Below are 27,769 nucleotides of genomic sequence, written 5' to 3' on the forward strand. Positions count from 1 at the left end.
CATGTTCTGCCTTGCTATGTGCAGGAATAGTGCCCCCTCGCGAGCTGGATTGTGAACTATGAAACCAATAAAAATATTGTCAAAGAGTTGGGGGAGGGGCTGCATCTTACTTACATTGGTATCTAGCTAATAATGCGTGGCAAGTTTTCTACTTATCATCCACCAGGATTGCCAACTTTACAACTGTGCCCTGCTTCTGTGCAATGTGATGTGCAGAATCTAGCTGTTGACCACATTAATCTCCATGTTTACAAGGCTTCACAGGATCTGTGCACGTCAAACTGCTTTTAAAGACACAAGAGCAGGCCAAACCCCTCTTTTCTGGTCAATTAGCAACTCTCTACAGCCACACTTTAAAATACAGATGATCAAGAACTGCTTGTATACAGACTGTTTTGTATTTGGTAATGGATCTTCCAATACAAAGCATACAAAGGAGAAAGGGTAAAGGTAGTCCCCTGTGCAAGCACTGATTCATTACTGACCCATGGGGGGATGTCGCATCACGATGTTTTCTTGGCAGACTTTTTATGGGGTGGTTTGCCATTGCCTTCCCCAGTCATCTACACTTTACCCTCAGGAAACTGGGTACTCATTTTACCAACCTCAGAAGGATGGAAGACTGAAAGTCAAGCTACAAGTGACAAATTACACTTGCCTGGCAAGTGAACAGACTCACGTGTATTCCTCTCTGTTCACTTGCCATTCACTTGCTCTCCACTTGATCAAGTGGAGCACAAGTGAATGGCAAGTGAACAGGGAGGAATACATGCGAGTCTGTTCACTTGCTAGGCAAGTGTAATTCATTACTTGTAGCTTGGCTCTCAGTCAACCTTGAGCTGGTTATTTGGACCCGGCTTCCACCAGGATTCAAGTCAGGTCGTGAGCAGAGCTTGGGCGGTAGGCGGCTGATAATGAACAACACCTGTGTGTATATCAGTTTCTCCCTTATGGACACTTGATCTTTTTTAGACCTTTACTTCTTTGTAGAGAGAAGAAAAAAAGACAATTTTCAAGGTGTTTCTTTGTCAGTTCTCAGGACAAAGGACAAGAGCTGAAGGGGAAAAAACAGCACTCACCAGAAAGATTTATGTTAAATATATTTAATATGTTTCTTCCCAGAGAAGCTACATGGGTCCATACCGGTTGAAAAACAAGAGACTGGTCCAAATTCTTAAAAGAATGCTGCACTTGAGGAAGGCCAGTTTATACGAAAAATACAAAAACTGCAATGAGTTAAATGTTGATGTAACAATAGGAATTGAAAAACAAAACCATCTCAGTAATTGATCCTGAAAAATGTATTCCTTGCACTAATGATCTGTTACTGAGCATGCATACCATCTCAGCTGTGCATCTCAGAAAATAAGCAATTGGGAAAAAATATTGATCCAAGATTTATTAGAGATACTAGCTCTCAACATTACAGGTATCTGCAGACTCCACTTTGACGTTTTGTGGGTTGAGGAGGAAGAATGACTGATACCGAGACATCCAACAAAACTGATCGAATCCATGGATCTGCTTAGTAATGTGCATCTTGACAAGGAGATGGCAGGAGAAGAAATGAAACCTACTGGACTAAGCTGTCTGGGGGATGAACTGCAGAGCGTGACAAGGGGAGAGAACTCTCATATTACTATCAGGTTGCTGTTGCAAAACTGAAACCATAAAACAGTGTGGCTTTGGCTGTTATTGAAGAAGTGTCCTGAGGTCAGAAGGGCAAACCTTTGATGCAAAGACAGCTTGTGCATTTGACCATGGCAGCGGACCCAACCTTGGGAGCTTATGTTTCTGACCACAGTGAAAAATGTGCAAGTTCCTCTATTACAAGAAGTGCCACCAGATAAATGGAAAACTACTTGTTCTTTTTTTTTTGCCTTTATTTCTTTAATAACATCTGACTCTGCTCTGAGAGTGGAACTGCATATTTTTGCAGGTACAAAACCATAGACCTCCCCCCCCCATTCCTGGGTTAGCCAGAGTAAACATGAATCTGTGTGTGGAAAGGTGTTTACACGGGATAACCCATGTGTGAACCTAAGTGTGTTTAACCTTTCCACCATCCTCCATTTCCCCTGAAAATTTCCTCCTCCTAAGATGCGCATTACATCTTAGAAGGTTTGGTAATCCTTAGTTTGCCATAAAATGTGTATTTCCACCCTGAGCGACTGCTATGAGAGAGAATCATCTTGCCAGACTTGAAGGCCAAACAGAAAACAAGCACTGGGCAGAAAGAGAGAACGCGGGAGAAGGAGAACTAGCTGGTCCAAAGCAAACATTTTAGAGGTACAAACAGCTTTTGTTCTCAGCAAGTCAAAGGGCTATACAGGCCAACTCTTCAAACAAGCGGTAGAAGGAACGTGAATTTCAGGCCAACTCTCCTCTGATAAGCAGCGGAGGGAACGTGAATCTCACAAAACTTCAAAGGTGTCGGTTAAATAAAAGTCACACTGTTAAGAGTATAAGGAAGAACCCCAAGACGGGAAGTACAGCGTGACCTGAAGGGTCTTTCCCAGTTACAATTTCTATGTCCCTAAGTGACAGGGCTCCAACGGTACTGATCAAGGGTGATCCAATCACCTCAGAAATAAGATCCATCCTGCTAGTTCTGAAAGAAAAAAAAACCCGTGTAGCAACTTTTGCACAAGGATGGAACCGAGCACTGTTGCTTTTAACCCCCTCTTTTTAGATCTCTCCCACCCTCACCAGAAGCCTCACTTACACCTGGATTCGTGCTGTGGTAAAAGGAACATGAGCACATTTCCCCTCCATTTTCCTCCTCAAGTAGGCCACGTGACTGAACATGTGCTGCATTATTGTGAGACAGGATCACAGGAGGGAAGCAGAATCCGCTTGCCTGGTGGGAAAGCTAGGTGGTTTGCATGAGATCCCAACTTAGTCATTGCCTTGACTTGCAAAGGCACAGGAACTTGATCCATTCTAACAAGCTCCACTTAATCATCTATGCTACAGTGTTGTTACAGTTGGACTGTAGGAGGAAAGTGCCATTTGCTATAGATTGAAATGGGAAACAGGACCACTGCTTCCAGCACTTAAAGCAGATAATATGAATTAGCACAGATGGATCTAGTATACTCAGAGCCTTACAGTAGATGTACAACCCTAAATGCTATGCTGCTGCATACTCTTCATTAAAAACAACGAACAGCAGACCAACACAGCCATCAGTGGACCAGAACTGGGACTCTCTCCTCCAAGGGTATGAAAGCAGACTTCAGTTCTCTGGTACCCCAGACACGTTCTCAACCACTTGTGCTAGTTTCCTGTCAAATTTGCTTATAGCAACAGGATAGTTTAGCCCTTTGTTTGCAAAATGTTGACTTCAACTGACTTTAGCTCAGGGTTAGTCTGAAGAAGAAAGCTTCCTTGACCCAAGGGGATAAAATTTTGGAGAAGGAAAAATGTACAAAAAAAGAAGAAAAAAGACCCACATAATAATAACATTTGCAACGTGTGCGCACTTACGTGTGTTTTCTTCATTATTATAGTGTGATGGTTAGGAACTAACTGTGCCCTCCTAAGCGGAGTTCCACCCTTCAAAGCACGTTGGCTTCAACTGGCTTAGAAGAGCAGAACTCTGCTTAGGACTGCACTGCATGAGACTGATATCGTCTATTGTAAATAAATAAAAAAGCCAAAGTGGAGTAGGTGACAAAGCACAAGAATGGGGATTTCAGTTGGGGCATGTCACCATAAATCTTTGCAATGGCACAGAGAGATATATATGTGCACGAATGATAAATTTAAAATCACATAGAAGCCAGTCCTTTATAAATGTGGATGCTTTGTACGACTACTGGTTGCATATTTCCTGCCACTTGCAGTTTGGCTAGGCAATGAAATACGTGTGTGTGTGTGTGAGAGGAAAGGAAGAACACTAGCACCAATGGAACCACCGATGCAATGGCTATATGCACAGTGGTTGCACACCCCACTCTTCTTTCACATTGCCGTCTGGATGATCTTCAGACACTTCTGCAACACTCTCTTCCTTACGGAGCATTTTTTTGGTTGTTTAATACAGAACCTGCTCCATTGCTCATGAAACATGGCGACATCATAATGCCCCATAAAACTACCAACAAGAAGCAAGACCAAGAGATGGAGATGACACTGCAATTTCATTGCCCGTGCCATCACCATTTATTCAACAGGCAGCCACCCCCTTAACAAACTCACAAATGCCAAGGAGCAAGAAACAAAGCCGCTCTAGGCTCATCATTGCAAATCTGCAATGTGGGGGGAAACCAGCCAGTCACTTGCAGAGGCACAACTCTTTAGTGACGGGAGGAAGGACTGTGTCCTTGGAGAGTTAAAGGGGACGCCAGCATGTCAAGGCAACCAATATGGCACCAGTTGCAACAGGATCGAAAGAGCAGACAGAGCTTTGCAAACAAGATGAGGACATCCGGTTCTTGGAGCAAACCATCAGTCAGAATGGTTTCAACAGTTTCCAAAAGTTATATATTTAAAAATTCTTCCCAGGATTAGGTAATGTCTCTTACAGGGGAGAAGTAACAGGAAGCAGTCTGTGCCGTAGGTGCAAAGGACTGTCTGCAATGCCCCTGACATAAGCCGTGGAGGGCCAGCTGCCTTGCTTCAGCCCAAGTTATCATTAATGTGTGTCTTGTGCGGTGGCAAAGAGACATCTCACTGCACTGTACTCCTCCCTCAACCCTACCCCCACCCGTACAATGGCAAGGCTGACAGAGTTCAGCAACATCTGCTGCAGATAGAAGCTTACGTCAATCTTTCTCCCTCTTAGAGCTGTTCATGTCCTTCAGGGTATGCATCAGACGGCAGAAGAGCTCATACCAGAAAAAGGTGAAGCCTGTTGAGAACGCAGCCTTCAGTAGGCTTGGGGAGAGGCCCTTGAAGAATCCACAGGCTCCCTCATCCTGCACAATCTTCCGGGCACAGTCCATTAAACCACTGTAGGTCCGCACCTGGAGAAAGGAGGGAACAACAGCACAAATCCAGCCGCTGTAGCAAGTCATAAGCAGGCTTGTCTATCACATGAAAATGGCTAAATGCAGCCAGAGGGATTCAACCATAGCCCGACAGTCTCGCTCTGAACAAGAATGAGAAGCCAAATATGCAGGGATCTTCAATGTGGTTGTTGTGGGTTTTCCGGGCTGTATTGCCGTGGTCTTGGCATTGTAGTTCCTGACGTTTCGCCAGCAGCTGTGGCTGGCATCTCCAGAGGTGTAGCACCAAAAGACAGAGATCTCTCAGTGAGATCTCTCAGACTGTGACACTGAGAGATCTCTGTCTTTTGGTGCTACACCTCTGAAGATGCCAGCCACAGCTGCTGGCGAAACGTCAGGAACTACAATGCCAAGACCACGGCAATACAGCCCGGAAAACCCACAACAACCATCGTTCTCCGGCCGTGAAAGCCTTCGACAATACATCTTCAATGTGCTCCATCTAACCCAAGTGGGAGTGAAGGTATCAGTAATCTAACACAGGCACAACAGCTACAAAAGAGCTACAGATGTGGGAAGATGGGGCTGAGAAATTTCTCTTAAAAGCCCTACTGGATATATGTAATAAGCTGGGCAACTTTTCAGCTCAGTTGGCACAGAAACATCTTTCCAGAAGGAAAATCTTATTTCTTTGCTTACAGCAGCAATATCGGCGCCCAAACCTGTGTACTTCGTAAAACCATTTAAAACAAGGAAAATGACAACAAAAAGGAAAATGGAGACTCCAGCAAGCCCAAACCACTTCTCCTCTCCCCATTGCTGGGGGATGACGCTGAAAGAAGGCCTCACCCCCCGGGCCTCAGACAGGTGTGGTTTTGTTGCATTTGCCGTCTCTTTAAGGGCTGTAGTGAAGATCTGAAAGCGACCAGGACCACTCACCTTTTTCTCTGTGGCATCTTTCATTTTATGATTTCAAGCAAGCAAGGGAGGGAATTGGGAACGTATAAGCTGCCCGAATAAGACATGGGTTGAGCATTAACCAGAACAATGTCTATAAAAATATCCTGAAGTATGGACTTGTCCAAAGGGCTGTTGGCCGTATCAGCGGAACTAGCACCAACCTGGATGTCTTTGTGGATTATCAACTGTTTTAAATCTGACTGGACGGCTGTTGGCTTGTGCATTCAATTATCTGTTTACATTTACTATCGTCTGCCTTTCTCCCTAAGACTCAACCTGGATTACGAAGTGTAAGTCCATACGATCAATAGCTGGGACGTTCAATAAACAATACAATAGGGGATGGATTGCAAATATTTGCAAACAAACAGAAATCTGATGCAGAACTGAAACAATGCTGAAACCCAGCATAAGCAATTAAACATGACATATTAAACAGCACAAAAACTACCCAGTAGGAGCATACTTACAACAACAGCACACATTAGTATAGTCTACAGGCCCTATCCCTTTACCAACACATCTCTTTGAACTTTTTCTTACAGTACAACCCTTCTACGTCTGTTTTTTTTAAAAAATCCTGAATAATTCAGTTTTGTATAGTTTGCAGAAACCAGATGTTTTCCTGACCTCTTCAGGCAGGCTGTTCCATAAGGTGGGGGCCACAACAGAGAATGAGCCTGTATGGGCATTGTTGATTCTGCCCATTTGCAAGGAAACACCTGTGGAAGGCCCTGTTCAGATCAGTGAAGCTGCCATGGTGGAGTATAGGTAGAGAGGCAACTCTGTAGATATGAGCAGCCAAGACCATGAAGGGCTTTGTGTGTGATAACAAAACCTTGAATTGAGCCTGGTAGACAATGGCATGACTGCAGAATGGGAGAAATATTCATACTATGCCCAGCTCCTGATAATAATTGAATTGTGGCATTCTGCACCAACTGGAGTCTCTGAGTAAACTTTGAGAGGAGACCCATGCAGAGTGCATTACAGTAGTCTAGTCTAAATGTTACCACCCAGGGTCCAGGTGACCAGATTGGCCTTGTCAAAGTAGGGGGCCATCTTCCAGGCTAGACTGACTTCGCTTTATTTTGCAGGTAAATTAATTTGTATCTCTAGCAGCAGTTCTGGATCCAGTAAAACCCCTAGGGTCTTAATTAGCCAGTTTGGTGTAGTGGTTAAGAGCATGGGACCCTAATCTGGAGAACCAGGTTTGATTCCCCACTCCTCCACTTGAAGCCAGCTGGGTGACCTTGAGTCAGTCACAGCTTCTAGGAGCGCTCTCAGCCCCACCCACCTCACAGGGGGATTATTGTTGTGGGGATAATAATAACATACTTTGTAAACCGTTCTGAGTGGGTGTTAAGTTGTCCTGAAGGGCAGTATATAAATCAAATGTTGTTGTTGATGTTAATTGAATCTGCAAAGGTTAACTGAACCCCAACAAAAGCAGGAAGCACAATGTCCTTCAAGATCTCCAGCTTCCGAATCAGCATCACTTCAGTCTTACCTGGGTTCAGTTTCAATTGGTTTGCTTTCAGTCACTTGACCACAGCAACTCAATACCTTTACAGCATCACTAGGGGATTTGGATAGTGAGATGCAGGGGCTTTTTTTCAGCGGGAACGCGGTGGAACGGAGTTCCGGAACCTCTTGAAAATGGTCACATGGCTGGTGGCCCCGCCCCCTGATCTCCAGACAGAGGCGAGTTTAGTTTGCCCTCTGCGCCTCTGAGCGGTGCGGAGGGCAATCTAAACTCCCCTCTGTCTGGAGATCAGGGGGCGGGGCCACCGGCCATGTGACCATTTTCTCCGAGGTCAACCTACTGAGTTCCACCACCTCTTTCCCCAGAAAAAAAGCCCTGGTGAGATGTAGTTGAGTGTCACTTGCATATTGATGACATCCAGTTTCATAACTAAGAATGTTTTCTCCTAAGGCTTTACACAGAGGTTGAGTAACACAGGGGATTAGATTGTGCTCTGAGGAACCTCACAAGATAACTCTTTATTCTTTGTGTATTTTATTACCCAGTGTGGGAGAATACTAGGATAAAATATTTAAATAAATATATATGTTTTTTTGTGGTGGGGTGGGGAATTATCATTGCACATATACTACAAAATGGTTCACCGGTTATCTTTTTATTTCTGATGCTGGATTATCTTTTGCTGACATTATGAATGAATTCACATTCTTGGACTGTACGAGTATACACAAAGGGAGGCAGGTAGAAAAAAACGCTACATCCAAGTTGAAGCATCTCTCACCTGCCCAAATGTGGCCCGGGCTTGCTCAAAGCCTCCCACTTGCAGTCGCTTCTTGAACAGGTCAAAAGGGTAAGTGAGGGTTTTGCTGATGACTCCAGCACAACTGCCACACACGAAGTGTTTAACATTGCCTGAAAAGAGGTTCGAAAGGTAGGGTTGTATCTCAAAAGGACAGTCTGATTGCTAACTGTACTTTCCACCAGAAGAAAAGAAAAAAGGGTGGTGGTGGTTTGCAGACAGTTCTGAAGAACTAAGAGAAATAGTTGCATGACTACATCCCCCCGCCCCCAGCTAAAACACTATCTGAGCATTCTTTGGGTGGCGTTTTTGTTCGTCAGAGCAAAAAAAAATTGTGCCTAATAATGACAGAGGGTAAATGGAGGGGCAGGGATGTGGGAAGAAACAGACAGGTGAACACGGGAGGATGAAGAAGGTAAGGTGAGCATCAGGAGAGAAGTTAGGGGTCAGAGAAATGTAGATACTAGGGCAACCCCCCAGAAAAGAAAGTCCTACTTTTGACAGTCATCTTTGGGGGACTGCCTCATCAATTGAGCTCTCATAACGAAGGATCACTAATAACATGGGAACTGTGCCACCTGTCCAGCCCTTCTTAGGGCTGTCAAAGAACACCAGGTGGGACTGTTCCAGCAGCCAAGCTCTTTCATACTTGAGGACGACTGGAAAGGGGGGCATCAGTAATTTTTCACTTGCCTAAGCATGGCAAATTGTTCCCACTTTTGTGGCCGTCCTTGGGCAATCTTTTAAAAAATGCAACATTTTGTTGCGGCTCCCCATTCATACTTCACTGTTAATCAAGAGAATCACCAGAAATCAGAAAAGATACCACAAAGATAGCAGCAGGAGACTAGGGGAGAAGAATGATTAAAGCACTTGACTGTATTATAGTAATTATCGACACGGCACTTTTAATATGCAGTGATTTACAAGACCAAACTGCTTTCATCTTCAGAGCCAGCCCTTCAGCGGGACTCTGGACTGCTTTGTGACAAACTACCCGTGTAGTAGCACAGAGTCCACCTGCCATTTCACCCTACAGCTCCTGCACCAAGGACTAACCTGTTTGCGATCCTCCTCTCGGAATGATCCATTCATACAGTGTGGTCAGGAGGTTATATAAGGAAAACTGGAGGCCAGCATAGGGGATAATTGCAATGACGGCTGGGCTGAGACCCTTATAAAAGGTCAGCAGGCCTTCTGTCTGGTATATGTTGACCACAGCATGTCGGAGGTTCCTGTAAATCTAAAAAAATACAAATGGAGCAAGTTTCTTAGTGTGACCAATTAACAGAGGCTTTTGGTGCCAATACTGCTCCCCAGGGCTCATTTCGAAGGGGAATGCACAGGAACGCAGTTCCAGCAGTTCCCCAAAGAGGTCACGTCAGGTGGCCCCGCCCACCTGACTCTTGGCCATTTTGGGCCCATTTCGGCCTGGATTGGGGCTGAAATGGCCTGGATCGGGCCTCTGACGGGTGGTGGATCACTCTCTTGCTCATCAGCGGCCCGATCCTGACCATTTTGGGCCCCTTTTCAGCCATTTTCAGCCCCTTTTTGCCATTTTGGGCCCAATTTCGGCCCTGAATGGCCAGGATTGGGTCCAAAACAGCCAGGATAGGTGATGTCAGGGGGTGTGGCATGTGGAAATCAGTTATACTAATGACACACTTCTGGTGATGGCAAGAGGCGTGGCATATGCTAATGAGTTCCTCCAGCTCTTCTTCTACAAAATGACCCCTGCTGCTCCCCATGCTCCACTGCACATCAGATTTCCACCAATGATCACAAACGGTTTAGGGAGTGGAAAATCTCAAAGGAGGCTGTGTGACCACTTAATGCTTCCTTGATTACTGGCTATATCCCCCTGTTCTACACATTTGCTCCAACACTCTGATCAGTATACCAATCCTTACTCCCCCACCCCCAAATTTTATACAATGATTAACCATGCAGGAAAATAGGTACACTTATACAGTAGCAAATTTGCATAAACAGCATTGATCTGCATAACTTATTTTGAATGCAGAATCTTTTTCCTGATACAGAAAAAAGCAACGCAAAAGAAAGCATCCCTGGACAAAGGATTTGTATTCGTATTTGGGGAGGGGCGACCACAAGGTCAGTGTTCTGGCCCCTCCTGCACCTTCCGCTCAGCTCAGCCTGTTCTGGCACCATCTTATCTAATATTTTCCAATCCTAGCTACTCTTGTAAGCTCTCTCCTCTGTAAATATTCAATACGGTCAAGAAGCATTGCATTCAGATTGGTGTACGGTCTATTCCACTCCTTTCCCACAGCTCCTTCCAGCCCTTTGGAAAGCGATGCAGGGCGTGCCTGGAGGAACAGCTGCGTGAGTAAAGGGGCTGGAGTGAGGAGGGACGTGGGTATGAAACTGCTCCCTCCTCTCAGCAAGGGGGGGGCATGCTTGAAAAGAAGAACCGGTATCCCTCAGTCTAACTTTTCTAGGGTAATCTGTAAGTCCTCTGATAATGACCATGTTATTTATTTGTTCGAGGTAGTTATTCCCCAGCAATGGTGCTAAATATTCAGAAAAACCCAATTAGCTTCCAAGAACACCAGGTGGCCATCACTTAATTTATAAGAGGGCATTACTGATTGTCTTGCTAAGGATCAAGAGCATCTTTAGGGTTTGATGGCAATAAGCATACCAGTGTGGAAGGAAAGCAATTTATTAAACAAAGCAAGTAAAATACAAGAGAGGCATAAATACATAATCACGATGACAGAGCCTACATGCAAAGAAATAACAGAGAAAGTATCAGCACAATAACATAGCAGGACAGAGGAAGGGTACCGCCTGGTGATTTACACTGCCAGCTGTCTGGGATCCCAAAAGACAACAAGCAGACTCCTAGGGCCAATTTGTGCCCAGCACGTTACCGGTTTGTCTAGGCTGAAGTCCAGTTTGAGAAGCAGGGTTTTTATCAGCAGGAACGCGGGGGAACGGAGTTCCGGAACCTCTTGAAAATGGTCACATGGCTGGTGGCCCCGCCCCCTGATCTCCAGACAGAGGGGAGTTGAGATTGCCCTCCGCGCCAAGCGGTGTGGAGGGCAATCTCAACTCCCCTCTGTCTGGAGATCAGGGGGCGGGGCCACCAGCCATGTGACCATTTTCTCTGAGGGCAACCCACTGAGTTCCACCACCTCTTTCCCCAGAAAAAAAGCCCTGTTGAGAAGGATTTCACTAAGACATACAGGTTAAACTTACATATCCCCCCCCCAATCGTACATTAATCTTCCTCAAAAGAGGGATGATTAAAGAGAAGTTGACTGATTGTCACAAAGGGAAGGTTCAAGACCAAAACATGCTGTGTCCCAGGCCAGCTGGCGCCAGTTCAAGAAATTATTGCCTGTCTGTCCTCGGGAACAGGTTGCTTGACCTCTTTGGGAATCCTTATACCCTTGTACTCAAAAGTAAGGCCAGAGTTTACGTCAGCAGAGAACAGTATAGCTTAGCAAGGCATATTCAAGCAAGAAATTATTTAAGACCCTGGCATGAACAGGGCAAGGTGGCAGAACTTGTGATACACCAACAATCTCCACGATATACAATATTCTTGCGCAATTTCCACTACACTGATCTGAAAGGTAGCCACATAACAGGAGAACCTGACTGAAAAGCCCCTCTCAATCGCCGCTTACCTTTGGCTCTCCTTGGGCAGCCATGCGGGTGCGCAGTGTGTCAAGGGGTTGAACCGTCATGGTGGCAGCACAAGCAGACAAACCGCCACAGGCAAAGTGCACAGCAAAGTCACGGGCATGATACGATGTGCCATCGTGCACCAATTTTGTCAGAAACTCAAAGCTGACAAACTTGCACAGGAAGAAAAGAACAAACAGAAGAAATGAGCATGTTCTGGGTTAGGTGAAGACACAGAAGTGCTACCCGCAACCTCCCAATCACTGTGGAAAATGAGACCCTTCAAGTGCAACATATATGCCAGCAATAACAAAAAAATTAGAGCAATGTTTTAGGTAACAGTTCTACATATACTTCCCCTGGGAGCAATACTGGCAGAGCACAGTGAGTTTTAAGTACACACTCTTGGGTCGTTAGTCCCATTGATTAACTTTATGGACTGGTCCCAAATTCTTAGAGAACTTGGGTAATTTAAAGGAAAGCCCATATGTGAATGCTTCATCTTAACTCCGAAGAAAATAGGCTCTTGCCTCTGAAAACACAGTAAATATTAAATTTGCCTGTGAACGTACAAGGCCACTATTTTACCATGGCTTTTTACTGTTGCTGATATGGCTATTCTTGTGAAATGCTTCCTTTTAAGTTCCCTTTTGCACCAGAATTACCTGATGGAATTTCAGCATCCCTTATCACAATATACTTCATAGAACCTCTAATGCCCAGGCACAAGGTCCACTGGTATCCTAGCAGGATGTTACTGTGGCCTTCTCCCACAGCACACAAGAGAGCAGGATGGAAAGATCACAGCAACATCATGGTCAGGGGAGGATCAAACTATCTCACAACTACAAGACAAGAAGAATGCAACAGTTTTGAACTATCAGACCCTAAGCCCCAGATGACCACAGAACCCTGCCTTGGATCCACTGCAGAACCTGTGTAGATGGAAGGATTTCCATCCCTGGAGCGAGAATTTCTCATTCTCACCTCCCTGCTCCCACTGCAGAAGCAGCATTTGGGAGGGGCATTTGGAGCTTCAGTGGAAGATGAAAAGGTCACATTCCACAGACGGAAATTCTCTTCGTGTGGAAACATTTCAGTGGATTCAACTCCCACAATGCAGTTTGGTTACTGGTTAAGAGCATGGGACTCAAATCTGGAGAACCGGGTTTGATTCCTCACTCCTCCACTTGAAGCCAGCTGGGTGACCTTGGGTCAGTCACAGCTCTCTCAGAGCTCTCTTAGCCCCACCCACCTCACAGGGTGTTTTGTTGTGGGGATAATAATAACGTACTTTGTACATCACTCTGTGTGGGTGTTAAATCATTCTGAAGGGCAGTATATAAATGAAATGTTGTTATTGTTAATCCTAAACAGAGTTACTCCAGAGAGAGAGTAACAGAGTTACTCCAGAGTTACACTAACCTTTGTTTAGGATTGCACTGCCATTCTTTAATACTTCAATTCAAAAACCAAACCATTCTGTGTTAACTAACATCTTAATTGTGGCAAAGCAAGTCACAGAATAGTGAAATCAGTCTTTGGAGATAGAGAAATGAAAGGCAGCTACAATAAAAAAAGGACTGCTGTAGAAGCTACCTGGAAAAGCTACCAGAGTAAAGAATTAACCTGATGCATTTTCTGATTCTTACCTGGACAGCTCCAAAGCTGACCGAGAGGAGCTGAGCTGGGACATGGCCCTTCCAGAAAGCCTTCGGCCCTTCCTCCCCCAAAATCTGGCGAGTGGCCTGCCAGATACCATAATATTTAGCCTGTGGGTTTCTGGAAGACAGCTGTTCTATCTGAAGCTGGAGGAAGATAAAGGTCAGTTGTAATGTTTGAAATTTAAACTCTCTGGGGGCTTGAACATGTTTTTTTTTTAAGATGGAAAATGAATTGGAGCCAAGTCCCATATCTTGGGATGGGTTACAAAACAACACTTTATATGAAAAATATCAATAAAGTGTAAACAAGACACAAAAAAATTCAGAAATACTGGAAGAAAGCCAAACCTTAAAAACAGGACACAGCTGTAATCAAATACAAATACAATTCTGATCCAAGGGTGTACCCAGATCAGTTTACGGTGCAATGCCCTAAGCAAGGGAGCTGTACCAAGGACTGCTTTACTTTAAGGACCATTTCCTGCTCCTTTAAAAGCTGCACTGGAGCTCTGTGCCCAGAAACAGTTTGGTTGCACTTGTCATGCAGTGGTTAAAAACAGCCGGAAAAAAGATAGCAATTCTAATGGTTCCCTAGGCTATTACTTCAATTTGTAAACCTCTGGAAATGCAATGCCAGCTAACAAAATCAAAAGGAATTACTATTTGGATCTCAGTTATTATGATATCTTCATTACTGATTTTCTCACCTGTACACAGTCTTATGTAACCCTACATGAACAGCTTTTCTATTAGACTTCGAACAGTTAAGTATTTAGGTGCTTCCCTCCACGAGGCCACATACTGACCTTCTAACTTGGTACATGGTTTCTTACTAGCTTTAATCTGCTGAGAGATAAGAATTATATGACTAATCATATATTCAGAACTGTTTGCATGCTAAAGATCCAGTATCACAAAACAGTTAACCCAACAGTAATATGCAGGGTTGATTACTAGCTATAGGACTGCATATGTAACACTGGAAAGGACAACTTTCTTCCTACTTTTTTAAAACCACCCACTGTAATACCAGAAGGTTGTCACACAAGATGCAGAAAACAGTACCTGAAAACGGATCTTTAGGACATCAAAGGGGCCAATCAGTGCCCGAGTGACCAAACCAGATGCAGACCCTGCAGCTGCTATTTCCACTGCTGATAAGGACGTGCACTGGGAATCAGGGTCATAGCCAACCATCCCTCCAGGATCCAAAAGCCGCTTCAATATCCATCCACTCCTGTGAACACTGACATTGACATCAAGAAAATAAGAGTTCCAGCTGAGACGTCTGCTTCAACTGATCTTACACAACTGAAAACGTAGGAAGTATAAATTGGGTCTACTCATAGATGGGAAGTTAGACAATACCTGCTCCCAGACATGACTGGTATGCATGCATTGGATATAAGGGACAACTGGGGTCTATGTGCACAGAGTCCAATGTACACAAAATTAATCTACATGATACCTTGATTAATCTACACACACCTTCTCAAGATGTCACCTGCTAGGCAAACCTAGAGGGCAGGTGTACTCAGAGGTGGGAGAGTGGCACAATCTCATTTTCTCATCACCAATAGACTGTGTGTGTGCGCGCGCACGCATGCGCGCGCCAGCGCGCGCGCACACACACACACACAAATAGAGCATTAGAATTAAGTAAACTGAGATGCAACGTGTATTGTTTTAGCCATACTATAAGGGCAACCTTTCATCAAAAGCTAGCCAACTGACAAACACATTCCTGTTCAATGCTATATAATACAATATTGAGAAATGAAGCATAAAAATAGAACACAACTAGGAAAAAACCCAATCAACAGACTATTCAAGCACCCAGGCGGAGGTCCCTATTGTCTCAAGTTTCACAGCCCTGGCTCTCTTAAAGCCACTGGCAGTCACCAGATCATATAAAACCCCTACTGTTAAATATCTGACCCAGCGAACCCTTATATTGTGTATCAAGACTGGCAGAAGCTCACCAAGTCCTTTAAAGCCAGTTTGGTGTAGTGGTTAAGAGCGCGGGACTCTAATCTGCAGGGCCGGGTTTGATTCCCCACTCCTCCACTTGAAGCCAGCTGGGTGACCTTGGGCTAGTCACGGCGCTCTGGAGCTCTCTCAGCCCCACCCACCTCACAGGGTGTTTTGTTGTGGGGATAATAATGACATACTTTGTAAACCGCTCTGAGTGGGCATTAAGTTGTCCTGAAGGGCGGTATATAAATCGAATGTTGTTGTTATTATTAATAAACAGGGTCTTTTCAAGATTTGCCACCTGTGCTCTGTCCCTAAACTATGGCCTGGCAACCTTTACAGCTCCATAAAGAAGTATGAGGCAGCCATTCAATAAAGAAAAATGTAAATGCACTGATAATCTCTCCCCATTTTTGCGGCCCCACTGTAAGATAGATTCTGATTTAAGGAGGGGATGACTTTGAACTTGGCCTGAACTTAGTCATGATGGAACAAAACTTTTATAAGGAAAAAGTTACAGAGACAATGCTTTTCTGGCAATATGTAATGCATAGGTTCAGATACAGATATGCTGGGACCATTTTCCTTTGTCAGCTAGAAAGTTTGATAATAGATTTAACTGTTTATTAGTCGATGTTTGGTAAATTGTGACGGCCTATGGCTATAGACAATAAACTTTCTTTGGTAGAAAGTTAGTAATTTGAGTAGAGTCTGATGGTGATAAAGGGAAAGGTTATTGGTTTGTATAGGGACTACGTAGAAAGCTAATGCCATTGGTTTGGGGTAGGACATAAAGGATTTATTCTTTGGTTTTAGACTGGGAGGGGGCTTCCAGGTGATAGCTCCCCCACCATTTCAGCACATGCTTAAGGCAAAGTGAGGATTTTCTACTCACGTTTTCACAGCCTCTTCAAAGACTAGTAGTTGCGCTCTTTTTGACAGTAAACTATGGCTTGCTTGAATGGGGAATGCCTAATTCCAGTCAGAGTTGCCAATAGGCCTGAAGAAAAATATCCTGTCCTTTTAACAGAGGTTTAATGAGGGGAGTACTAGCTCTGGTTCCCCCCTCCCCAAATTCTGGATGACAGATATGACCCCTGTGCACCACCAGCAGAAAACAACCACACATTTGCTCATGGCACACTGGTCTTTGTATTTTTTTACTGCTCTAACAGTGAAATCCTAAGCAGAGTTACTCCAGTCTCACATTAAGAATATGACATAATAAAAAGGTGTGTATATATTTTGTTTAAAAAAATTGTTTACCATCCTCATCCAGAAGGATGAAGAGATTCAATGAGGAATTCACTTAACTGGAGAGAGAGAGAGAAAAAGATCGATCTGGCTCAGGGGGCTTAACCTCTGCCTGCATTCATATATACAACTTGAGAAGCAACAGAACAGGAGGAAGTAAAGCTGAGCATGCGTTCCCAGCACGGCCAGACCTTAAACAAGAACACAGGCTTCCAACAACGACCTCCAGCTGACACACACACATATATAGAAACTAAACCCTGAGCAGCACCCCACGTTCCCGATCCCTACCCTAGAGCCCCTCCTGGGTCGGCATCGGCTCACTCCCGGGCGAAGCAAGCGGCTTCTTCTACACAAGGGCAACTGCCAATTGCGGACAACGCAATGAAGGGGTCACTCTGCCCGCTGAGCGTTCTGGGAAATGTAGTCCACAGGGTACTACAGCCTCTAAGCGTTCTGTTTGCAGAGTCCGACGGGGGGAGAGGGGATAAAAGGTTAAGCAGCAGGTCTATTCGTCCATTCATTTCACACCCTTATTCTTAAGAGCAACCAAATTATAAACGGCCCAGATTGTTCTCATTCTAAACTTATAGATTATCTGTTGCTTTAAATATGTACTCCTATATACTACCTGTGTGCTTCATGTTGTTTAATTTCTGTCCTAGAATTGATTATCTTCTGTTTCAGCGTTTCTTCAACTCTGTATTGGATCCTTGCTAATGTACTATTATTTATTTATTTAAAATATTTCAGTGTTGTCTTTCTACCAAATGGAGGGTCCCCATGGCAGCCAACAGTCAAAAACATTAAAAACAAACTTTAAAGTACGTTAAACTTTAAAATACATAAAAATAAAAATTAAAAACAGAAAAGACACGAACAAGGATGAATCGGTGAGCGACAACACCAAACTAGAAGGTTCCATCTTGTCGCTAATGCTTTTTAAGATCTACACAATCCACCAGAAGAGATCATCTTGGGATTTTGGATGTGGGTCACCAATATGTGGATGACACTCAATTTTCTCTCTTTTCCATCAAGATCCAGGGAAGCTGTGGAAGAAATTTAACAGTATATGAAGAGTCCTGTGGTACCTGTCATTGTGGCAGGTGTGGACTAAGGGGAAGTGTCCTTTCTGAAAAATAGTACATTGCCTGAAAAGGGTAGTGGAAAGGGTATTCTGTGGGACTTATGTGGCTGGTTGCACTGTTGCCCCTACGAATGTGGTTAGTGTAGACCAAGAAATATCAATTCCAAGCTGTTTTTGCACAAAACCAGTGAATTGAATCGGTAATGAAATGTGTGTTCTGTGGAACTTCTGTAGCTTGGTATATCCAGCCTGTTTTGCACTGTTCTGGGGGCATTTTGGCAGAGAAAGGGTTAATAAAAGCATGCCAGTTCAGTGTTTTCATTTTGAAAATATTGTTCTCCAGTGTCTTTAATGCTTCTGTGGTTTTTTTTTTTTTGAGGTACAAGCATTTCTTTAGTGCCTGTTCTGGCCTGTTTTGTGCTGTTCCGGGAGCATATTTGCAGGGAAAGGGTTAATAAAAACAGACTATTTCCATTTTTTCATTTTTAATATATTGAACTCCTGTATCTTTAATGCTTCCCAGTGTTTTTTGGGGTGTTCTGGGAGCATTTTGGCAGGGAAAGGATTAATAAAAGCATGCCAATTCAGTGTTTTGATTTCTAAAATCTTGTTTTCCAGTGTCTTTAATGCTTTCAGTTTTTTTGGTAGCACTAGTAGCATTTCTTTAGCGCTCGTTCTGGCCTGTTTTGCACTGTTCTGGGGCCATTTTGGCAGGGAAAGGGTTAATAAAAGCATGATATTTCCATGTTTTCTTTTCTAAAATCTTGTTCTGCAGGGTCTTGAATGCTTCCCACTGTTTTTGTGGCACCAGCATTTATTTAGTGCCCATTCCGGCCTGTTCCATGGTGTTCTGGGAGCATTTGGGTAGGGAAAGGGTTAAGAAAAGCATGATATTTCAATGTTTTCATTTCTAAAACATAGTTCTCCAATGTCTTTAACATTCCTCACTGTTTTTTCCGGTACCACTCTTTGTTTAATGCCTGTTCTGGCTTTTACCTCATCCCGTTATTTAGGACAGAGAGCCTTTTTGGATAGGTAGCTGCACTCGTTCTTCATTTCCCGAGTTGGTTATATTGGTTTTAATCTGTGAGTCTATGTTTCAATAATTTTGTAATACCCCCTCCCAATCTTTAGTGGAAAGTTAGATAAAAATGGGGTACAGCACACCCACCCTGTCCTGAATGGTTTATCCTAGCCCAGTCTAGAAAGCTACGCAGGGTAGACCCTGGTGTGTCCCCCAGCCATTGATCATATTGCCTTACACTGTATATCCTGCCTTGAGTCTCAGCAAGGAAGGTGGACTGTAATTGACATAAATAAACAGTAATAATAATAATGGATTGTTCTGTTTATCTCACTTGAATTCTCTTGCAAGTTTAAGGGAAGCATACATGAGTTTACCCCACTGTATTCACACAAACCCCCTCTAAATGAGTTTAGGCTAAGATTAGTTTGCCAGTCAGCCCAGACCACAGGCTTGAACTCCAGGTGCCTCCAATTCAATTTCAACACTATGCACAGCCTACTGTCAAACATTTTGACTCCTTGTTAAATCTGAAATATTCTCAAGTGCATAACCACACATTAATGTATTTGATAAATTAATATTTGGTAGTTGAACGCTCAAATCCAGCAACTTTCTGCCCCTTGGTTCCCTGAATGTTATACCTGTTCCAATTCTCTTGTCTGCCCGCAGACCCCAAAATATCTGGAGAGTAACTACATCATCCTCAACAGCATATCCACAAACAGGCAGTCAATACTGTGGTGTAGTGGTTCGAGTGCCAGAGGATCTGGGAGACTCGCACTGTGGTACAGAAATTTGCTGGGGCACTTTGGACCAGTCACACACTCTCAGTTGAACCTACCTCACAGAATTGTTGTTGTGAGGATAAAATGGAGGAGAAGACTATGATGTATGTCACTCTGGGTCTCCAACACGGAGAAAGGCATTGTTTACATAAAGTAAATAAAGAATACTCAGTCCCTTTACCATGGGCCAATTCTTTTAAAAATGTGTGTGTAGAAGGAATGTGGCAAAGACTGAAGTCTGAAACTAGAATAAAGAATGCTTCATAACCGCACAATGAAGAGGTTCTAAAACAGTTTATTTCTTTACTGGCCACAAAAGCGTACACTTCTGAACAGATAAAATCACATTTTAATGTACAGCCCAGAGCATAAAGATTCATTCTCTGTACACTCAAAGTGTTCCCACAGATTGCTTTAGTATTAAGACAATATAGCAAGTTCGTTGTTACTGTGGTTACTTGTAGGCTAAATTTAGAATTTTTGGAGCATAGGCTGACAGCCAAGATCTAAAATTTGAACCACATGTCTTTTGATTGCTGATGATTTGCCAGCAATCAACATAGCAGACAGGTATGCAGGTTTTATTTTTAAAACAGAAATTTAGATGGATTGTGACATGTGAAGGAATACTTGCCTCAAAATAATATTGTACTGAAAGAGGAACACCATTCATGAACAGCAGGACAGGCAGGCAGAGATATAGGCCATTGCACAAAAAGGAAAAATGTGCTCTGAAAATGATTTTTGTTCCAACATGTGGAAACTAATTTTTCCTCCATGGATTTAGGTAGCCAACAGGATCACCAACCTTGAACAAAAAGTTTTGTGCAAAATGTCAAAGCTCTTTAACATATAGCCAGAGAACTTTAAAAGCACACAGCAAGCCAATTTGGGCTTCAAACGGGCCCAATTTGGCCTGTTTGGTACCCAAATCGGCCTGCTGTGAAGTGTGGGAGTGCTCTCAGAGTGGTGTGATGACATTCCCAGGAAGTGATGTCATCATGCCACCCTGGGAGCACGCCTGGGAGACCCGTTCCTGTGCCTTTTCCCCTGCTGGCCAGGTGAGTGGTGGAAGAGGGTGGAAAGGTGAGAGCACAGGATCCCCCGCTACCACCAGGGGACTGGGAACCCTAATCTCAACCCTATTTTTGCACTCCTCTTTGGGGGCTATAACTTGCCTAATATGATATCAAAGATGATAAACAGATCAGAAGTGTGAACAATTAATGGGTACCTCTGGATGTACAGGACAACACAAAATATGTACATGTATGAAAATAGTTTTATAGGTACTGTTCGTTTAGTTTGTAATGGTAGAACAAAATTTGAGTCCAGTAACACTTCAAACAGCAATCCAATTTTCCTCTTATACACTCTAACACCATAATCACTAGCCTAACAAGACCAGCCTCCTCATCTCAGGTTTATTCACTTGGTCATATTCCAGCATTGCCATATATAGGCTATCAGGTGTCAACAATGCCCTTCTACTCTCTACATCAGACAGATAGGCCAGTTCCTAAGCAAAAGAATCAATCTAGCGTTAAAAATCACAATACTCCGAAAGAAGTGGGAGAACATTTTAATCTTATAGGACATTTTATTCCTGACCTGAGAGTGGTTGTTCTCCTACAGAGAAGCTTGAAACGGAGATTTCAATGCAAAATTTACAAACCAGAACTCATTAAATTCAAGACAATGGACCCCCTCCCCTGAGGCTGGACAGGGCGTAGGATTCTTATCAGATTACATCTGTGAATGTTCTGCACTTCTAATTCTAATATTTTACACCGTACCTGTTCATCCTAACTTCAACTGGCTCTACTTTGCAACACCCCTCTCACCTTCCAACCTGGATATAAGGGCTGACTTCATTCTGTTTGTATCTGACAAAATTAACTTTGTCTCAGGAAAGTTTATACCCTGAATAATAATAATAATAATAATAATAATAATAATAATAATAATAATAATAATAATAATAATAATACCGCCCTTCAGGACAACTTAATGCCCACTCAGAGTGGTTCACAAGGTACGCTATTATTATCCCAACAAAACACCCTGTGAGGTGGGTGGGGCTGAGACAGCTCCAGAGAACTGTGATTAGCCCAAGGTCACCCAGCTGGCTTCAAGTGGAGGAGTGGGGAATCAAACCTGGCTCTCCAGATTAGAGTCCCGCTCTCTTAACCACTACACCAAAATGGCACTTGGTCACCAAAATGCTGTTAGTCTTTAAGATGCTACTGGAATCAAATAATGTTCAACATGTATGAAAGGAATTTTAGATATTATTTTTGGAGGCCCATCAACTACATATAATACTTTTTTACTATTAGACAAAAAGAGTAAAGTCATACATAGGATGCAAACACATTTTACTGCTGCGGTAATTCTGAAGGTGCTGATCTGATCAGTTCCTTGAATAGGAATTTATTGGGAATCCTTACAGGTAAGAGAAATCACAAAGATAGCATGTGTTTTTATAAGTTTGTTTTACATCTGTACCATCTTGATTTTAAAAAAACCTTTTTTGATAACATTGGGTTAAAAGTCCTTGAGGATGTCGGGTATCTAAATATACTCAGGTGCTTCCCATGCAGTGAAATGCACAATGGTTGATCACACCCAACGGCTTCGAGGAGACACTACCTACATTGTGCCAGAATGGCAGGGTGTAAACAAGATTGACCATGTAGCAGAATCATGGGTCTTGGCCATAAAGGCCATGTGGTGAGCTCTGAGCATTAATATTAGCATCATAAGCTCTTATCAGCGTACAGGTCAAAGTCCTGCTTTTATTACTGAAATCATAGTGGCACTACATTGCCAAAAATCCTCATTCACAAGTACCACACAGAGAGAAGTAATACCCAATGCTCTTAATTCTGGCAATTTTGTTCCCATATAATGTGTGTTGTAAGCCTCAATCTTTGCACTTTCAATATGGCAAAAAGCGTTCATGAATTAGGCCACCCAAGGTTTCTCTAGTATACAATTTATATTTTAAATATTCAGCAAACTAGGGAATCAATGATATGTGTAGAGTTCAGTTGATGTAGGATACCGCCCAATATCCACCCACCAGATTCAACCATCATGCTACATAGCTATTGAATACTCAGTAGGCTCCACGCCTTTCATACTCAAACAACTCTTCTTATCCCATCAGTAAATACAACTTCAGCCCTTATTAATATCCACAGCAATTTCTGTTCACCCAGTATGAACCACGTTGGCACAGGCTAGATCAGGGTCCCCAACATTTTTGTGCCTGTGGGCATCTTTGGAATCCTGACAGAGATGGTGGGCACAAGCAAAATTGGCTGCCAGGAGACAGGGCCAACCACAAAATGGTGGCTGGAAGAGACGAAGCCAGACCCAAAACTTAACACTAATATTTAATAATTTATCTAGAGTCTTTACATCTTTTGATTTGCACCCCAGACCTGAAGAATAGTGACTGTTGCAAGGCCAATTTTGATTTCAGTTCAGAGATTTTCTTTTTCTGAATCTCAGAACCAAACGGGTCGCTCTTTGACAAGGTGCTGTAGTGTGTCTCAAAGTATCTTCCAGTGTTGCGATTTTTGAGGATTATGACAGCAGAACACAACACATATTTTGCATTTTGAGTCCACAAAACAGCATCTTTCTTTCCGTTTAGAACTGAAAAAGCAGGCCCTAGGTTTCTTACTGGGTCCCCTGATAATTTTGCCAACTGTAGAAAACAGAAAGTATTAGATGTGCAGTGCCTTGTCCTAACCCCAAACAGGAGCCTTCACTCACTAATTTTGGCCCAAACATTAGTGTAAGATCTACTGAATTTAATTGAACATACTCCCAAACCAATATGCATAAAACTGCAGTCTTCCTCGGGAGCAGAAAACTTTCAGTTACTAAATGACATTGAACCTCTATGGGCAGAGGCAGTATACTTCAGTGCAGATATTTATAAGTATTTTTTTGCATGTTACTCTGAAAATTTAAGCGCTGGGTTGGATCCAGCCATCTTTTCTACTGATGAGAAGAAAATTGTGTGTGTGAATGAATGTCACCTTTTTCATTCTCAGACAAATACTATGAATGCTTGTAATCCACGACTTCCCTTGGATTAGGGTGGTACTGTCCTACTTGAAGTTTAGCAGAGTGCACATAATGAAGTGCACCTTTTCTGTCTTCCCCCTCGCTCCAGGTTGAACAAGGAGGATTATTTCTAAGGTCTAGGAGGGTAACTTACCACAGGCAAATAAGATCCTCTTGCTACAGTCCAGACTTCAAGGAGAATGAGCCCTACCTAGCACAAGCCCAGTCCTGCCACACCCACTTCCTGAAAGCCTCAGCGGATGCACAAAGACGTGTCCGCAGGCCCCCTTGCACCCACAGGCTATGGTGCTGGGGATATCTAGTCTAGATGCATTCTAACTTCCTTCAGCCTGGAATTCATTATTTTGAAAATCCTAAATTGTTTGGAACCTGAGCCTCTTCTGGAAGTGATGCAAGGTGTATCTAATACTGGTGCCGGATGGGTTGGGGAGAAGAATGTTGGAAGACTGAGCATTTAGTCGTTACCAGTCCTGAGCCTACAGTGTGCTACAAACCCCAAAGGTATGAGACGTTGGCTGGATGAAAAATTCTTGTTAATGTACAAATTAATAGAAAAAGACACTGATATTCAAGTGAAGAATTCGTTGTATATTTATTATTCACAGTTAATTACTATCTACCAAATGCTGCTGCGGAGTTAAGGATTACATACATAGGCCTTTTTATTTAAACACTGAATTTTTTTTTAATATATATATACACACAAGACATTATGTCTGCAAGGCTGCATGATATACACCAATTCCAAAATAAGAAAACAATCAAATGGTCCAAGTGTAGAATGCCAAAGATTCATTTTCCAATCATTTTAGAAAGAAGGAAGTGGGGGAGAGAAAAGGCTAGCAAGGAAAGGAGGAGAAATTAACACTACAGGATAGCTCTCTTTCATCTGCTGGAGAAACTGAAGTGTAAGGCAGAGTCCATCTCAGGAATAACACACTTTTAACACTTAGTATAAAAAAGGCACCCGCCAACACAGGAATGTCTCCATTTGGGAGGAACAGGAGATCTCTGTGGAGGCTTTGGGGTTTGCTCTCACTGGGATGAAAGTTTCAGCTGTGCGGCACAGCGATAGGAAAGAAGGTGAATATTGGCACAAAGAGCTCTGCAGCTTGCTCTCTCCCATCTTACTTCAAAACACTGATGAAGCCATAGAGGGCATCAGTGAGTGCTATTATTGGGGGAGGGGTGTTTCACAGGCCTGAAATAATCTCCACACAGCCTGCTGTGAATTGGGAGTAAAACACTGACTCCTCCAACTATGATAACACTGATGTGAGGAGGTAGGGAATTGATGGAGTAGGAAGAGACCGACTTTCTTTTCAAGAAACAATCACTGATTGCAATTGTGCCCCAGCCAGCTGTAAAGGGGAACTGAACAACTGATCACCGAGCATCGCATTTAAACATTCACTAGATGTGATTAAGCACATTTTCTTGAGACTACCCAGCATTATTTGGGAAAAATACGTAATTCACAGGACATTCCAGAATATTCACTCTCCATCCTAATTCAGCTTCATACAATATACTTCAGTTTTCATAAGGGTATGGTTTCTCTCAAAAGGTTCCTGGCTACAGATCCTAACCCTGCCTTTTAGAGAACATTTAATGACTTTGCTCACCTGGTAATAAAGAGTATCAGATGCTTATACAAGCTTTAAAAGTTCCATCTGGTTTACGGAGGTCTTTGTCTTTAATAATAAAACCACCTCCTAAACCCCTAAAATATTTACACAAAAGTAGGGGGGGGATCTGAAAAGCTCTGGATTGTCCTTTTAACTTAAGGAAAAGGCACTAATGGAAAAAAAATAATTCAAGAATGTGCTCAACCACACACATGAAAAAAAGAAACCAGCAGTCATTAATGAGAACATGATTTGGCTGTAATTTAGGCCTTTTCAGAACAGCCTTGCAGCCTGGGGGGGCGGGGGGGCGGGGAGGAAGCCCCTCACCATCTTCCCTCTGGTCTGGAGTTGCTGCATTTCCTGGTTGGAGGAAAAATATAGGACCTATATGTTCCAGGCAAAACACTGATGATCAAAGGGAAAAGCGGAATGGTGTGTTTGTGTGTGTGTGAGAGAGAGAGAGACAGAGAGAGAGTCTTTTTTGTCACCAAAAGGCTGGGTTGTGGATTTGGTTCCCTTCTCAGTTCCCCCACAAAGACTGTTTACAGAAACAGCAAGCACCAGCAGAGTTTCTCCCTCTTTCTTTCATGCACTGATGAACTGGTGTGTCAGTTTTTGGGTGAGAAAGGAAGAGTGAGCAATGAAGAAACCTATTAATATCTGTTTAATTTAAAAAGTAAGTTTTGGTGCGTATGCTGGACCCTTCTCCTTCTCCCTCCCACAAAGTTCCATACTGAGTGAAAAAGTGTTTCCCCCTCATGCAGAGAGGTGACTCAGATTTTTATGGCCTGACGACTGGAGATCACTGGCTGCAGTTAGATTCTGAGTGGGTGCTTTAATGTTTCTCTTGTTCTTTAAATAATCTTTAATAATCTGCTCTAGATGTTCCGGTTCACTGGGGTCACGTAGTTGCGTGGAAACATGCCTGTTTGTCCGTGGCAGCCTCCCTTCCACCAGTTGGGGTCAGAATTGTCAAGGACCTGGATAAAGTCTCCACGGCGGAAGCCCAGCTCACCTTCCTCCTGAGGGTCGAAATCAAAAAGAGCCTGAACGAACGTGGGTTGCTGCGAAGGAAACAAAAATGGGAGTTATTCATGCTGCTGATATCTCACTTTTTTCATACTAGGTTCCAGAGGACATGCTCAAACATAAATGAAACCTTTGTCCAGTGTCTGCTAATGAGATAGTGAATGCTTCTTTAGCATCTGACAAGGAATATTCAATGTATCCATTACTATCTCCACAGGGAATGGACATTTTACAGCATACTGTGGACTCATGTAAACTCAAATAGACACTATGGTACAAGAGCCATTCCTACTGATAGACCTTCACTTGGCATCTTCTTCATCTACATGTGTCTTACTCTTCCCCTCCTGATGTTCACTGTAGATTAAGAGTGCTTTCTTAGAGATTATACTTTGATGGTGCAGTCAAGTCATAGCTGACTTAAGGTGACCCTGTAGGGTTTCAAGGCAAGAGATGTTCACAGGTGGTTGCCACTGCCTGCCTCTGCATCTCCCAGGGCCAACCCGGCTTAGCTTCCAAGAATTGATGAGATCAGACTAGCCTGGACCATCCAGGTCAGGGTGATTATGCTTTATGAAGGTCATATTCGAGTGCACATAGCATCACTCAAACATTTTAGTAACTCCTCCTGCTGGTTTCATGGCGCTTCAAGTAAAATGTGTAAACCTATTAATACGTGCACGTTTCTAATCTGTCAGTACCAGGGCTTTTTTTCTGGGAAAAGAGGTGGTGGAACTCAGTGGGTTGCCCTCGAAGAAAATGGTCACGTGGCCGGTGGCCCCGCCCCCTAATCTCCAGACAGAGGGGAGTTGAGATTGCCCTCCATGCCACTCCGGCAGTGCGGAGGGCAATCTAAACTCCCCTCTGTCTGGAGATCAGGGGGAGGGGCCACCGGCCATGTGACCATTTTCAAGAGGTTCCAGAACTCTGTTCCACCGCGTTCCAGCTGAAAAAAAGCCCTGGCCATTACTATATTAGATACTTCTGTTCATTTTCTGAAAAGCTCAGATTCTAGATGGATAAAGATGGAATTTGTCACTCGTTAATCTGTCATTTCTGTAGAGGGGATGGGTGCTTTCGTGAACCAATGTATCCCCTTTCTGAATCATGTAGCTTGATTTGCGGAACACATAGCTGGCTTGTGGGATTACATCAAATAAAGAGACAGTGATTAAATAAAAGATGAGGAAATCAGAACAGAGTGTTAAACTATGAACTAGCAAGTAATATTTTGCGATGCAAAATAGTTCAAAGCTCCTCAAAAAGTTATTGTAAAATCTAGCATCCTAAGGAAAATAGCTCAAAAACTTGAACACTGATGTATATATGATTATTATTGAGGAATACAAAGTATATGAAT

At 43.2% G+C, this 27,769-nt stretch overlaps 2 protein-coding genes across 2 annotated transcripts in view; both read right to left on the bottom strand.

Moving 5' to 3' along the window:
* Window positions 1-1,868: 1,868 nt before the first annotated feature.
* SLC25A19 (solute carrier family 25 member 19) lies at window positions 1,869-17,106 on the bottom strand. Its single transcript, XM_054978881.1, has 7 exons — window positions 17,038-17,106; window positions 14,584-14,764; window positions 13,507-13,662; window positions 11,857-12,027; window positions 9,257-9,440; window positions 8,180-8,310; window positions 1,869-4,970 (listed from the first exon to the last, which is right to left on the bottom strand). The coding sequence occupies exons 2-7, from the start codon at window positions 14,713-14,715 to the stop codon at window positions 4,770-4,772; spliced, it is 975 nt and encodes a 324-aa protein (XP_054834856.1). The 5' UTR covers window positions 14,716-14,764; window positions 17,038-17,106; the 3' UTR covers window positions 1,869-4,769.
* Window positions 17,107-24,319: 7,213 nt separating this feature from the next.
* The window catches only part of GRB2 (growth factor receptor bound protein 2), a 75,511-nt gene continuing 72,061 nt past the window's right edge, over window positions 24,320-27,769 (bottom strand). The window contains exon 6 of the mRNA XM_054977137.1: window positions 24,320-26,444. Within this exon, the coding sequence (XP_054833112.1) occupies window positions 26,259-26,444 (186 nt within the window). The 3' untranslated portion in view covers window positions 24,320-26,258. The remainder of the gene's footprint in view (window positions 26,445-27,769) is intronic.

The sequence above is a fragment of the Eublepharis macularius genome, chromosome 4, assembly GCF_028583425.1.
Source record: "Eublepharis macularius isolate TG4126 chromosome 4, MPM_Emac_v1.0, whole genome shotgun sequence".
In the NCBI taxonomy this organism is placed as follows: domain Eukaryota; kingdom Metazoa; phylum Chordata; class Lepidosauria; order Squamata; family Eublepharidae; genus Eublepharis; species Eublepharis macularius.

Coding starts and splice junctions, on each gene's coding strand:
- SLC25A19 (XM_054978881.1), bottom strand. CDS start 14,715: ATGGTTGGCTATGACCCTGATTCCCAGTGCACGTCCTTATCAGCAGTG. Junction 12,028..13,506: donor TCAGCTTTGGAGCTGTCCAG/GTAAGAATCAGA, acceptor TTCCTGTGCAAG/TTTGTCAGCTTTGAGTTTCT. Junction 4,971..8,179: donor CCCGGGCCACATTTGGGCAG/GTGAGAGATGCT, acceptor TCCTTTCTCCAG/GTGCGGACCTACAGTGGTTT.